Source organism: Canis lupus, chromosome 4 (assembly GCF_048164855.1).
Source record: "Canis lupus baileyi chromosome 4, mCanLup2.hap1, whole genome shotgun sequence".
Taxonomy (NCBI): domain Eukaryota; kingdom Metazoa; phylum Chordata; class Mammalia; order Carnivora; family Canidae; genus Canis; species Canis lupus.
In genome coordinates this window covers 51,454,280-51,469,710 of record NC_132841.1, presented here as the reverse complement: position 1 = coordinate 51,469,710, position 15,431 = coordinate 51,454,280, and the positions used below count along the sequence as shown (strand labels likewise).

General features: G+C 48.1%; 1 protein-coding gene across 1 annotated transcript in view; it reads left to right on the top strand.

Annotated features, from left to right (window-relative positions):
* The first annotated feature begins 6,942 nt into the window (after positions 1-6,942).
* Positions 6,943-15,431, top strand: part of ADRA1B (adrenoceptor alpha 1B) — a 47,904-nt gene continuing 39,415 nt past the window's right edge. The window contains exon 1 of the mRNA XM_072824312.1: positions 6,943-8,014. Within this exon, the coding sequence (XP_072680413.1) occupies positions 7,066-8,014 (949 nt within the window). The 5' untranslated portion in view covers positions 6,943-7,065. The remainder of the gene's footprint in view (positions 8,015-15,431) is intronic.

The window sequence follows — 15,431 nt, the reverse complement described above, 5'->3', positions numbered from 1 at the left end:
CCCAAGAGTGAAAGATGTCACACCAAGATAGAATTAGAGAGAGAGAAGCCTAGCAAACAAAAATAAGAAGTAACAGAGTGGAGATCAATTGATCAAGGGGACCTGACAGGAACCTGGCACTGAGAAAGCTCCTATAAAAAATTCAGGCAAAGTGTGGAATAAAGCAATGTGTCCACAGCTCTCAGTAGACCCCCAACAAAGTCTAGGACCGAAAAAGTTAAAGAACCAGTGGTAAGGGGTAGCCCTTTCCTTCATGAAATGTGGCAGGGGTAGGGGATAAGATTAATACATATAAAATCACAGAGGACACCAATAATAGTAGCACACTTTTTTTATTGTGCTTTCTTATGAGCCAGTTCCCATCCTAAAGTGTTATATACTATAGCTCCTTTAATTCTCACAACCACCTAGTATGTGCCTTATCTCAAGGATGCATTATCCCCAGGTCTCGGGTGAAAAAAATGGAAGCTGCAAGAGATTACATAGCTTGCCAAGGTCTCACATCTCATCAACTATCACTGGGATTCAAACTCAGAACCCGCACCAGGCTGCAGAAACAGAGGTAAAAAACAAAACAAAAAACCAGTGGCAAAAAACAGTCATGGGGATGGGGTCAAACATCTAGGCTACTAACACTGGCTCTGTTTTAGGCAAATCCCTTCCCCTTTCTGTGCCTTTTGTTCCCACATGTAAAATAACAGTGTTAAACTAGATCAAGGGAAAAAAAAAAAAAAAAAAACTAGATCAAGGGTCAACAAACATTTTCTATAAAAGATCAGAGAGTAAATAGTTTAGGTTCTGTAGGACAGATCATTCTACTGCAGCTACTCAACTCTGTCTTGGTACCATGAAAGTACCCACAGACAAAACATATGTGAATGAGTATGACTGTTTTCCAATAAAACTTTATTTACAAAAACAGGCATGGGCTGGGTCTGTTTCACCAGCTATAGTTTGCTGAGCCCTGAACTAGATGATCTCTAGGGTCCTTCTGATTCTGACATCTCAGAAGTTGGTGATCCTGACTATACCAGAAGAGCTCAGAGGGGCCAGTGACTTGAAAGTCAGCTGTAAGGAGCCTATTGCCGTAAATTTTGCTTTGTGATGTTTTCCATTAACTTTGATGGTTTTAACAAATCTGGTTGGAAAGTAAATCCTGGCAGTGGCAATACACAGGCATCTTGGGAAACTCCCAACAGCTCCCCACCCTCGGTCTTTGTTATGGACAAGGGCATCGGGCTTGTGGAGAGCACAGCGCAAACACAGCCGCCACCCGCCTTCCAACCAGATCACAACTTAAAGGCTCTTTCTGGAGAAATTTTGGAACCACCATAGATTCCTGGGCAAAATGATGGGCGAAGCCCACAGCCATAAAAGCACAGCCAGAGTCATTTGAGAAAACTGCACACACTCCGCTTTGCCCTCCAGGCTGCAGCACGCGGGTTGGCGTTGGCAACCTGTTTACCTTGTCCTACCAGAGGAGCTGCTGGGGCATAAGGAAGAAGGGACCGGTTCCCTGGTTCCAGAGTACGCAGGTTTTCACACTCTGTGTTCTGGCACCCTGTGCCCTCACACTCCAGCCCCCAGTTCAGGGTTTCCAGACTTTCCCTGAGCACGTGATATGAATTCAGCCCCTGGATGACTTGGCAATTAATCTTCACCAGCCTACTGCACAAAGGACTGCTACAGAGCTCTACCTTAGCGGGCAATGCTGTGCTACCGGAAGTTCAGGGCTGGGGAACCCACACCAAAACTGACAAATTGTAATTACCAGAGAGGACAGGTTTGCCCAGAGGGAGCTGGAATCTCTCAGTTCTGGGATCCTCTGACCTGCTGCCTTTGGAGGCAAAGGAAATGCCTCTGCTGTAGCCAGTGTCCCCTGTCCAGGAGAAGGGGTGCTTCTCATCTCTCCCATCTGTGCTACATCAAAGGCAAAAATTCTCCTTCAAGTCCCTAAGACCTCAATCTACCTCATGAAGCAGACGCCTCACACACCTCCAATTCTTTTTTCATTTTTACCCTCATTCGCTGGGTGCATTGTATTCCAGCTCTGCCACCTGCTAGCCCTGCAGCCTTGGGCAACCACTCTGAGACTCATCTATAAAATGTCATTCATAATAGCAAAAGCACCCACCTCATAATATTATTATCAGGACTAAATCAGGTAATGTATATATGGCATTTGGGGCACAATGCCTAGCACCTAGTAAGCCCTTCATAACTCTTGACTGATACTGTTACTATTACTCTGTCCTAAGCACTTTACACACATTGTCACATTCAATCTTCACCTCAGCCCAATCTGAGTTAGGGACTATCCTGATCTTCATTTCACAGATGAGGAAACTGGGGCTCAGAGTGATTAAGCAACTTGCCCAAGGACACACAGCTAATAAATTAGCAGGACTGGGCTATAACCGAGGTTTGTTTGATGCTAGAGTTCACTTTATTATCTTGCCCAAGGTCACATTGATAGTTATTAAATGAGGGAAGCAGGATTAGAATCCAAGTCGGCAGACCGAGTGCTGTCCTAGGCAAGGAAGACTGACCTCAAGAGTCCCTCTGCAGAGCCCTCTCTTCTGGACAGCTCTGCCTTGCCGTCCCCTCCCTGACCTCTGCTTTGCTCAGGACCCTGATCACATTCTGTTTTCTGCTGTAATTTCCTTCAGGGCTAACAATGAACCTTCCGCCACTTTTTTTTTTTTTTTTTTTTTTTTTTTTTTAATCTCAGTCTGGTGCAGAGAGAAGGATGCAAGCTTTGGAGCCAGACAACAATGCTTCGAATACCAATGCTGCTTACTCAGTGAATGAACCTCTCTGGACTTAAGTTTCATCATTTGTAAAACGGGAACAATTCTTACCTTGCACCATTGTGAAGATTTGAGTAAACACACATGGGGTACATAGTACAGTGCCTGGCACATAGCAGGTACTTTCTGAGGGGCGCTTTACCATCATCATCCTCTCCCACAGCACCTAGCTCAGGGATAGGTCATCGCTTGCTTGATTTAACTTATCTTTGATTTGCCCACAGTACCTAACATGATACCTTACACAGAGCAGATGTCGCTGTTTGCAGCTGGTTGAGAGAGTTAGAGAGGAAATGCCATGAAAAACTGCTTGGTCACAGGTGAGAGATCTCCTCCCATCAAGCGTATAAGGTGATCTCGGGACCTCCCATAGCTTTGGTCTTCCCACAGGTCAAACTCAGTGACAGCTTCTCCTAGAGGGCTCACAGAAATGGGAGTCTGCAACATCAGAGGTTTCTAATGTAATCAGATGGATAATGAAAAGGTTCTTCTTCCCCAAGCCTCGAGTGAGTCAGAGCTCTATGCTTGGCTCTGCCCCAGGGAGTACCGAGAAAATGAAATATCGTCTGTATCCTCATGACACCTAAACAAATGGTCAATTCCATGGGTCAGATATCAGCCAGAGGGGTTAAGAGGCATCTCCAGCAAAGGGAGGGGAGGAGCAGCAAAGGTTGCTTAGTGGGGTCCTGGTACCTGACCACTATTAAAGCTAATACCTGTTTGCCTTATGGTAGGATGTTTGTTTTGCTTTCATAAAAGACACGGGTAAATGCTAATATGTCTAAAATCTACACGGATTTTGAACTTTTTGATCTGGCTCAATAATCTCTTCCACATTCTGATACCTGAACCAAGTCGTGAGTGGCTATCATGTGTGACTTCCCTCTGGGGCAGAGGAAGGAGCACTACTCTGTGGTCTAGGGGAAATGGAGTTTGATAACCAATTCTATACTTGGCTATCTATGAGAGTTTACCAATTCCCTCTGCCTCCTAGACCACCTCCAAAATGGGAAGATGGGCAAGTGAAAGCTCTGTTAGCTCTTGAAGAGCTAAATCACTATAAACCTGTGAATCTCTTATTTTAGAATCTTCAGATACAATTTAAGCAACTTTAATTGAAATAGGAAAAAAAATCTGTTTTCAGGGCTACCACATATTTCTTAATCTTAGGGAACCCCTTGAAACTGTATATTTTGTGCATTTGGGAATCTCTGCATTTTGGTGGAGAAGATTAAAGCCTTAGATTAAAACCTTCTATAGATGTGCAATAACTACCTACTCCCCAAATACATATATAAAGGTGTTTCTATTTTTATTATATGTTTATATAATTTTTAAAAGAGGTTAAGAACCTACCTCTAGGTTGAGGAGTTTAAATGTAAATCACCCTGAGTGACTTTCCTCATTCCTCACCCCTGCATATCAGGTTATAGTGATTATCAAGGGCAGACAGTGGGAAGCCCTAGATGTGGGCTTCTGGACAACAGGAAAAGAAGGCATCAAGCTTTACCTTTCAGTCTGCATCTGTCACTCTGTTGCTCTGCCACATGACCTCAAAAATGTACTAATTCTCTTAGAACCACAGTTTTCTCATCTGTCAATGGGCAATGGTTATGCCCCTCTCAAAGCATTGTCATGAAGAATAAAAGAAAATGAGTAAATGCTTGGCTCTCAGTAGGAGCTCAATAAATGTGAATTCCCTTATAGCACTAGTCACTCAGGTCCCAAAGTTTACTACTTGGAGGACAACTCCCTCTACTCCCCCTCTTCAAATGTAAATTGGTAGAGTCACTTCCAAAAATAGTATAGAGGTCCCCCCAAAATTAAAAATAGAACTATGACCTAGCAATTCCACTTTGGATATATAGCCACAGCTAATGAAAACATGATCTCAGAGAGGTATCCGTACTTCCATGTTCATTGCAGCATTATTCACAAGAGCCAAGATAGGGAAACAACCTAAGTGTCCATCAACTGGTGGGCAGATTGAAAAGATATGGTACACATATGTAACGGAATATTATTCAGCCGAGAAAAAGAAGGCAGTCCTGCCACTTGCGACACCATGGATGAAACTTGAAGGCATTATGCTAAGTGAAGTAAGACAGAGATAAACACTAGATGATATCACTTATATGTGGAATCTAAAAGCCAAACTCATAGCAACAGAATTGAGTGGTGGTTGCCAAGAGCTGGAGACCGTGAAATGGGAAGATGTTGATCAAAGGGTACAAACTTCCAGTTACAAGATAAATAAGTTCTGAGGATCTAATGTCCAGCATAGTAATTATAGTTAATAATACTTATTATATACTTGAAACTTGCTAAAAGAGTAGATCTTAAATATTTTCACCACCGAAGAAATAATATTTATGTGACATGACAAGGATGTTTGCTAACACTATGATGGTAAATATTTTGCAAATATATCAGATCAACACACTGTATACCTTAAACTCACACAACGTTATATGTCAGTTATATCTCAATAGATCTGGGGGTGGGGTGCGGAAATCCAGCCCCTCAGTGGCTTCTAGGGGGGAAATGTGACACAGCTGCTTGGTGCTCAACTCTAGGTAGACCTGCAGTTGGGTTCAATTCCTAGTTTCTCTCCATGATGGTTGTGTGGACCTGGGCAAAGACAAACTTCACTATCTTGTCCCATCCACGAAATGGAAATAATGATGAGAAGAGCCCTTCTTTCTTAGGATTGTGAGAAAATGCAAAATGTACCTAGCGTGCTGTTTGGCACATAACAAGTGTTGAATAAATGTTAACTAACCTAAGGCTGTCCCTCAACCCGTATCTTCTCTCCTAAGTACCATACACCCACCTCTGGGAGTGTGTCCCTACAACTGCATGTCCAACATGAATATCAGACAGAAAAGGAAAAATAATCAATAAATAACCCAGATTTCACAAGTCCCTTCCCCAAATGCCTGGAGATCTCTTATGCTGTCACCACCACCGCCCCCCTCACCCGCAGATAGTCCACTGGTTTGTTCCTCCCTACTTTCAGGTCTTGACTCAAGCATCACTTCAGTGACATGGGGAGAACCCATTTAAAACCTCCAATACCCTTCCCCGCAACATACATCACCACGCCACTTCTCCTTCCTGGCTTTATTTTCTGTCACACCTGTCAGTGGAGGACGCACCTCGTAATTGGACCACTTATGCGCTCATTGTCTGTCTCCTCCCAGTAGAGTGCAAGCTCCTGGAGGGCAGGGGTCTTTGCCGACTTGGTTCAATTGCTATGTCCCCCAGTGCGGGCAGCGGGTCCTGGGTTAAAAATTCGTTGAATGGATGAATGAGGGAGGGAGAGAGAGAGAGCAAGTAAACGAATGAACGAAGAGAAGCGTCTGGGCTTTATTATGAGACCAGAGAGGCTTCCCAGGGGAGGTAAAGGCGGGGGGTGGGGGGTCTCAGATGCCACTCAAGTCCCTCTCACCTGCCTTGCCTCGCGATCCTTTTCTTTCCAGGCGCCACGCAAGTTGCGCATCCCCCCTAAATCTGGGTGCCGCCTGCAGGCGCGCCCCCATTAGCAGCAAGCGCCCCATTCCACTCTTGGGACTGCAGCAGGGGGACTAGAAGGGGCAAGAATCCCGCCAGGCCACCTCGGGGTGGGGGGACACGGGTCCCCACTCTCGGGTCGCTCCTCCCCCCTCCTCTGCCCGGGGCTCGCGTCGGTTGGGGGTTGGGGCGGGGGCGGGGCGGGGGGCGCGGGGCCGGCGGCCGCCCGGGGTGGCGGCGGCGTCGGGGCTGCGGGCGCCTTGGCTGGGCCCGCATTGCCCCCTAGTGCCGCGCGGAGTCAGGGCGCCGGGCTCCCCCGCCTGATGTCACCGCCGAGCAGTCAGCCCAGAGGCGGCTGGGTGCGAGCAGACCCTCCTCGGCGCAGGCTGGGCCGGGCCGGGCGCCGCCGCCCCCGCCCCCGCCCCCGCCCCAGCCCGCGGGGCGCCCCCCGCCCGCGCCCCCGGCCGGCCCCCGCGCGCCTGACGCGCACCATTAAACTTGGAGCCGGCCGCGGCCCGTGCGTCGGCCGCCTCCCCTGACAGCCGGCGGGCGGCGGGCGGCGGGCGGCGGGCGGCGGGCGGCTCGGTGCGCGCAGGAGCCGCGCCGCCGGGGAGATGCGTCCTGGCCGCGAGGGCGCCGCGGGGAAGCCGAGCGCGGGCCACGCCGAGGCGCGGGGCAGCTGAGCCGCGCGGCCGCAGCCCTTCCAGCCCGCTCGCCCGCGCTATGGAGCGCCGACTCTAAGATGAATCCCGACCTGGACGCCGGCCACAACACATCCGCACCTGCCCACTGGGGAGAGTTGAAGAATGCCAACTTCACTGGCCCCAACCAGACCGCGAGCAACTCCACACTGCCCCAGCTGGACATCACCAGGGCCATCTCCGTGGGCCTGGTGCTGGGCGCCTTCATCCTCTTCGCCATCGTGGGCAACATCGTCGTCATCCTGTCGGTGGCCTGCAACCGTCACCTGCGGACGCCCACCAACTACTTCATCGTCAACCTGGCCATCGCCGACCTGCTGCTGAGCTTCACCGTGCTGCCCTTCTCGGCGGCCCTGGAGGTGCTCGGCTACTGGGTGCTGGGACGGATCTTCTGTGACATCTGGGCCGCCGTGGACGTCCTGTGCTGCACGGCCTCCATCCTGAGCCTGTGCGCCATCTCCATCGACCGCTACATCGGGGTGCGCTACTCGCTGCAGTACCCCACGCTGGTCACCCGCAGGAAGGCCATCCTGGCGCTCCTCGGCGTCTGGGTCTTGTCTACGGTCATCTCCATCGGGCCTCTCCTTGGGTGGAAGGAGCCCGCGCCCAACGATGACAAGGAATGCGGGGTCACCGAGGAACCCTTCTACGCCCTCTTCTCTTCCCTGGGCTCCTTCTACATCCCGCTGGCGGTCATTCTGGTCATGTACTGTCGCGTGTACATCGTCGCCAAGAGGACCACCAAGAACCTGGAAGCCGGAGTCATGAAAGAGATGTCTAACTCCAAGGAGCTGACTCTGAGGATCCACTCCAAGAACTTCCACGAGGACACCCTCAGCAGTACCAAGGCCAAGGGCCACAACCCCAGGAGTTCCATAGCCGTCAAACTTTTTAAGTTCTCCAGGGAGAAGAAAGCAGCCAAGACCTTGGGCATTGTGGTCGGTATGTTCATCTTGTGCTGGCTACCCTTCTTCATCGCTCTACCACTTGGTAAGTTGGGGACCGCTGGAGGGGAACCGGGTGTTTTCAGATCTTGGGCTCACCGATGAGCTTACCGTAAAGTTTTGTGGGTGTGGGTGTGTGTGGGTGTGGGTGTGGGTGTGTGTGGGGGGTTGTTTTTTATGCAGTCTGTGTGTGTTTGGAGATTGAAGAATACTGTTTGTTCTGCAAAGGCTTTGCAGATTGGGCAGCTGGCTAAGAACCGACTCAGGTGTTAGGGGAACACAGTAAGTAAGGTGCTAGTCACTCGAAATAGAACCACAGGAGGAAAATCTGGTACGTAGCATGACTCATTCAACAGCGTCAGTTTAATAATTAAAAAGGACACTGGACTTGAACATCACACCAGCGTTATCTCAGTAGTAATGATGTGCCGGCTAAGGCAGCGTCACTAATGCAGCATACAAAATAGTTTGTAGTTACCGCAGACGCGGCATTTGGGAAGCAGGCAGGCAGCTCGTGTACGCAGAGAGGCAGTTTTCATTCAGCATTTCCAGGGCTCTTGCAGAGACCCACGCTCCCCGTGAGCTTTGCAGAGGCTGCGTTCTCCCCTCCTCCCTTCACTGCCTGCTCTCACCTCAATGCACTTCCCTTCACTATGAGTTAATAAGAACATTTTAACACCCGCACTGCCCCAATCAGCCTTTGAGTTATCCAAAGCTTGAGATTTGAAAGAGAAGGAGGACAGCCAGAGGGCCACATGTTTTCAGTTTTTACCCAAAAATGTTCCTAACTCTGGTGACTCATGGAATACCCGGGTTTAAAGTACGGCGGCCCCTCACCTTAGGCTGCCAGACACCAAACCCTGCTGGGATGAAACGGAGTTCTTCCTCTCCTATACAAATATGTCCATCTTCTTTTGTTTAGTGGTCTTACTAAGTTATTCAAAAAGCTTCCTGATTTTTCCTAAGAAGACAAGGTCTGGTTAGGAGGTAAACCTACAGGAGGGCACCGTGACATGCTGTCCACAAGGCTTGGGAAACACTCGTCCCTTCTCTAAGGCACGGATCTGCTTTCGTTTCCTCTCCCATCCCTGGGGGACACTCCAGAAAATGAATGGAGGGAGGTGATCATTGCAAAGTCATGTGCCATGATATCAGAAGAGGTAACGGCTGCTACATGCCATGCACCATATATGCCTGTGATCACACCCGGGGCTCCATTAGCACTGAACATAACCAAATCCCTCAAATAACTAAAATTCTGGAGACACACTGCTTTCACGAGAAAAAGGGCAAATGGAAAGAAAGCAAACTGACATCACGAGTTTCCATTTTAAAAAGATAAAGGGAAAAAAAGGTGTTTAACCTACTCTCCATGTTGTCATTTCTAAGGCAGGCTTGCAAGTTAAGTTAATGCCTTTGGGAAATATTTTTAGTGTGTTACGTGGAAAGCATTTGAAGCTGTACCCCACCCCCAGGAGTGGTCACATCTCACTGCAGAGAAGCTTTCTTTTTTTTTTTTTCCAAAGTCTTGGGGTCCTCTTGCAGGCTTGTTGGGTTAAAGTGGGTAACAGTTCACACTGGTTTGGGCTATGTAAAGATCATGGTTGTACATGGAAGTGATTTGGTCATATACTAGCTATAGACCTTGGGCAAATGACTGATGGTCTGTGAGCCTCAGTTTCTCCATCTGCAAAATAGGGCTAATTATTGTTTGCTCCATGGGGTTTGCACTAATGCATGGAGAGGACTTAATGCAGTGTCTGGTGCACAGCAAAAGCTTAATGAAAGTTAGCTTTGTACTACAAACCAAATCCCAATCGCCCCTCAGCTATAATTGTGTTTCTCCTTCTCTACTCAGTTGCCAATCCCACACCGCTATTAAAGGCTCAGAAGAGAATTGAGTCTTTCTCCTTTCTTCCTTCTGCCTCTGCCCTCCAGCCTGCAGAGGCTATGACCAGAGCATCCTCAGGAAGGAGAAGGCCACAGCAGGATGCAGGGAATGGATCAAAGGTGCAAGCTTTCACTTTAGGGGGCAATGGAAACAGGTCCAAATAGGCGCAGAGGCTGCCTGCATGCTGAAAGGGAAAGAGCACTGCCCTGGGGGCCAAGCGCAATGGAGTCTTCCTGTGAGGTTTGCCATCAGTCAGCTCTGTTACCCTAGGTTTGTTGCTTAACCTCTCTGGACTTCAGATCTCACTTCCAGGGAACAAGAGAGTTGGACTTAATCAAGGGCTCTCAGATTTTAATAAAGATCAGAGTCATCTGTGGAACTTGATAAACATTCACCGTCTTAGACATAATCCACAGACAATCTGATTCAGTAAATCGGATGGGTCCCAGGAATCCTCATGTTTAACCAGCACACCAGGTGATTCTGAAGAAGTGGTCCACAAATCAAGGCTTTGAGAATCACTAGCCAGAGGACCTCTCAGCAACCTTCAGGCTCCAGCCTCCTGGACACCAAGGTTTTAAATGCTGCAAAGCTTAACCCTTCCCCAGGCACGTGGTGGTACAGGATGATGTGGTTTCTCTGTGGGTCCTGCTCTTCAAACTCAGTTTCTCTCTCAGTTTCTTCTCACCAATGCTAGTTCCTCCACTTTTCCTCCCTTTCTGTTCATGACTTTCTGAGACTTTAACCCCCTGACGTCTCAGGTCCCTGGCCTCCGTGGCATGCTCTCAGAATTTGTTTCTCCTCTCCTTGCCATGAAACCTTTCTGAACACCCCTGACACTGCCTCCTGGAGATCTCTTGGTATGCTATCCCTAAGCTACTCTACCCACCTCTTCTCCCTTGGCTTCCCAAGTCTTGACAGGTACAAAATATGGACTTCAGGCCTTGGGTTGGAGATGGACTCTGAAAGGTACTCAAGAGCTTCAAACAGAGAAGGTGCTTAATTAACGTGTTCTTAATAACTTAGGGAGAGTATCCCAGCAAAAGGGAGATATGGGTTTCTACTTCCCCTGAGTTCAAATAACACCCAAACAAAAGGAGCATGATGTAGAACAATAACTCTTTGGAATCTGAACAAGGTTGCAAATTCAAAATTTTCCATGAAATGCTTCTCACTCACAAGGAGAGAAAGCGGATCTAGGGGGAGCTGGTCATTGGCAAGCAGAGAAGTGCAGGTAGGAGTACCTTCCAATTAGTGACAGACTTCCAGGTGCCTGGATGGCATGAGATTTCCATAGCTGTGTTTGTCTTCTCTGTGGGAGAGAAGGGTTGGGATCCCTCCTGGGAAGGAGAGAAAATATCCGTGCCCTCTATGGGGTACTGGTCAGGGGGCCCCAATTGTTTTCCTTCCTCCCTTATTTTTATTTTTGGGAGCAGGGTTGGGTTGCATGCAGGGCTGGGCTTCTCATCTCCTGTGGTGCTCTCCCCACCTGTAACACCCTCCCTACCTCCTCCCCACCCTTCCCCTGTGGCCTTAGACCAAGTTGGGCCAGGGACCAACTCTCACTCAGGAGCAGGGATGGACTCCACCAAACAAGGACCTCTTTATGCGGCCCCTGGAACTGGGCCATGGAGGGACAGGAAATAATTGGAATATAATACAGCAGCATTTCTACTCAATGGGCCATGTGCAAGATGTCCAAGGAATCTTCAGCTGCCAGGCCTAAGAATGAAGTCTAGCTCCCACCCACCTGGGGAAGACCTGGGCTGGTCAGGGTCTCAAGGAGCAGCTGGGCTACTGAGGGATGTACACTGCATTGTGGGGATAGATTGGCGGGTGGGGGGTGTGGGGGCAGGAAGTGCTGGGCAGCCAACTGGTAGCTGAGTTTAGTGCGTTGTTTAGAAAACACTGGAACCTTGCCTTGCTCCAAATCTTTCTTCCGTCTTTTAAAATGCTGAAAGGCACCAGGAAGCCATTATTGAACTAACTGCTTTCCCCTCCAAATAAATGAAGGTCAATTTCAAAGAAACAGTTGTGTTCTCATAGTGCTGGGACCAAATAGGAATCCCTCTCTCCGTTGATTTGTTTCTCTGCTCCTCTCATTCAAATCGAGGCTGATGAGGCTGACGAATCCCTGCCTCCCACAAGAGCACAAGGGAGGGCAAGGGTCTCAGAGATGACTCAGGACAGGGCCACCGCCACAAATATACACACTAACCCTTTGGCTCTGAGGTTTCAAAACACAGGAATTTGAGTTGCTCACAAAGCAGTCGGTTTGAATGAGGGAGAAATTTTTAGACACAGGGAATCCTTCCTGGAAAAGGAAATCCTTCTGAAGGAAAATACATTCAAGCATTTATGAAATCATTAACAAAGACTTCCTAACACACCTACTAAGTGCTATGTGGCCTCCTCCTGCAGGATGTTTACAGACTCATGAGATCGTATTTTTATGAAGCATGTACTATGTGCCAGACATTCTTCTAGGCTCTCCACAGACATTATCTCATTAATCCTCACAGCTACCCTGACAGGAGAGAGTAATTGCTCCCTCTCTAACGATGAATATGCAGGAGCTCAGAGAGGTTAGTCTTCTTGTCCCAGGTCGCACAGTAAGTAAGTGATAGAGCCAAGGGTTGAATCCCAGTCTGTCAGGACAGGCACAGACCTATTCCACTGCAGCTGGGAGATGTCTGGCCTTCTTGGTCCCTAGTCCCAATCTGCTCCCATGGCAAATATGCTCCAAAACTCCAGAGCCACCGTATCGAAAGCTGGGTATTGCGCTTCTCTTACAAGACCCTGCCTTTCTTCCACTCTCTGCTCATCCCTGCAAAAAGACTCACCCAGAATATGTCAGCAAAGTCATCTACATTCTAGCTCAGGGCTAGATTTGCTCCACACCTCCAGTACTGCATAGGATGTGGGTCTCCCAGTGCTTGGCCTTTCATCACCCCAGCCAGAGGAAACAGTGAGACCTTGCCCTTCATCTAAGAATCTAGATCTACATCTTTAATCATTCATTCATTCATTCATTCATTCATTGAATAAGTATATATTTATTGGATGCCTACTGGGTCCAGGTGTTATGCTAGAGATACAATGGTGAGCAAAACATCTATGCTCCATGTCCTCATAGAATTTAGTTCTAGTGGGAAACAGATCATTGGAAAAACACATGCACACAATTAAACATGAACACAAATTGTAACAGGCAACCTGAAAGTAAAGGGGTGAGATGCTATTAGAAGTAAATAACAAGGGCAGCCTGGGTGGCTCAGCAGTTTAGTGCCACCTTCAGCCCAGGGCCTGATCCTGGAGACCCAGGATCGACTCCCACATCAGGCTCCCTGCATGGAGCCTGCTTCTCCCTCTGCCTGTGTCTCTGCCTCTCTCTGTGTCTCTCATGAATAAATAAATAAAATCTTTAAAAAAAAAGTAAATAACAAGAGTCAGCATATCACAGGGGTCCCTGAGTGACATGGTGTGGAGGGGCTCAGTGAGTGAAGGCGGCAGGTAGAAGAAGAGGGTCCAAGCAGAAGGAAGGGCATGCCCAAGAGTCCTGAGGCAGAAGCTGGTGGGAAAGTAGCAAGCCTGGACAATATGGGGAGCCAGGGGCAAGTCAGGGCTGCAGGTGTGGGAAGAGGCCAGGCCAGGCAGGGATTTTAGGCCACTTCTAGGACTTAGGATTTTATCTTAAGCTACACTGGCCACGACTGAAGCATTTGAAACAGACAAGAGATACCATCTGAATTATATCTTGAGAAGATGAATCAGGCCTCACTATATGGAACACATGCCAAAGGCACGGCAATTAGATGTCCACCATCCCAGTGAGAGCTGATGGTAACTTAGACTCAGCTGGGGGCAATGAAGGTGGAGAGAAATGGACAGATACAAGGACTTGGAATTAGTTGGTTCTATGATTTAGGAGGGTTAGTGAGAACAAGAAATGTGTCTGGAATAACTCTGAAGTTTCTGAGCAATGCAGGTATCATTCGTTGAAATGCCAGCAAGACACAGCCAAGAGGATTCCTCCCGGGACCTTCCTCAGACCCTATTCATCAGGGTTCATAGGACAGCATGCTAGGAGTGACCTGCCAGACATTCTTCCGAGTAGATAAAATGTCCCAACTCAAAAGCTTGGAGCCGTGACCAATTACTGACCAGCTATTCATCAGAAACATCTAGCTCTTCCCAAAAGCATAGATTCTTGGGCTCCATCACAGACCAACTGTTTCAGAATTTCTCATGAGGGGGTGGAGAACTGCCATTTTTAACAAGTTCCCAGGTGATTCCAATGCAGCCAGAATAGCGCCAGTCCTCCCCATGCCTGGGAAACCCTGGAATGAACACCCCATGGGGAGCCAAGAGAACTTGCTTATGCTTCCCCCAGTGAGGCCAGAAGTACTTCCAATCCTGCCTAGTCCCTTGGGTTAGTCCACATGGAGAAAGGCAGAAGGTTGGCAGGAAGGAAGGTGAATTCTTTAAACTAGAGCTTCCCTGGAGAAGAGAAGAGCAGAAGAATAGAAGCAGCTCTTCAATGTACTGGGTACACTGCTCAACACTGAATGTGATGTATTGCTCATAATTCTCACAACCCCCCTCTGGAGAGCAAGTATCATCATCCTTGTGTTTAAAGGTGAGGGAACAAGAGCTCAGAGAGGTTTGGTAACTTGCCCAAGGCCACACAGCTAGTAAGTGGTCAAGTCTATCAGACTCCACATTTGACACTCAATAAGCATTTGTTATATTATTCTTGTCGTTACTGCAGTACTTTCTGAACATTTGTCTGGGGTCTGGTGCCGATGGATGTAACATTTTCACTGGCTCATGACAAAATGAGAAAAAAATTAGAAAAATTCTGTGTTTTTCCAAATGTATTCAATATAAATGACTGTCCTTTTATTCTAAAGATTATGTCCTTTCTATTTTGGGACGCTGAAATAGCATTTCTTTGATGGAATGATGGTAATAAGTAGTGATGATAGTCATGTGTGTACGTGTGTGTTAAATGTCCTACTTGGCAAAATAACAAGTTGGTAGCCCTATGCCTATCCACACCAAAAATGTATTGAAATTTTACTGTGAGTCTCATAAAGTCCTGGAATCGTAGAAGATACCATGGTAGTTAGATGCAATACATGTTTGTGGAAGAAAGCAAGACAAAAAAGGAGGGAAGGAGGGCAGAAGGGAGGGAGGGGATGGATAATGAGTTAGCCTCCCTTTTGTAGTGACATTCAAAGGACTGGGGCAGAAGGGCAGGAGGGGGAGGGACAATATGTGAAGGATACGACAGGATGGGGGGCCATTTGCGGAGGTACCGAATCCTGCTGGGGCAAAACAGGCCACAGAAATGCCAACGGGTGTGTGTGTAGCTGCAGTGCCATCACAGATGGGCCCGTTCGGATCTCTAATGCAGGAAATGCCTTTACCTGAGTGTGTGCGTGGCTCATAAAAATAACTGATGGCCGCTGGGCCACACTGGGAAATTGCTTTCTCCGATATCTGCAAGATGTTTCCGCAGTCACTGTGCTCCCAGACCACATCTGATAATAATAATACTAATAGATCC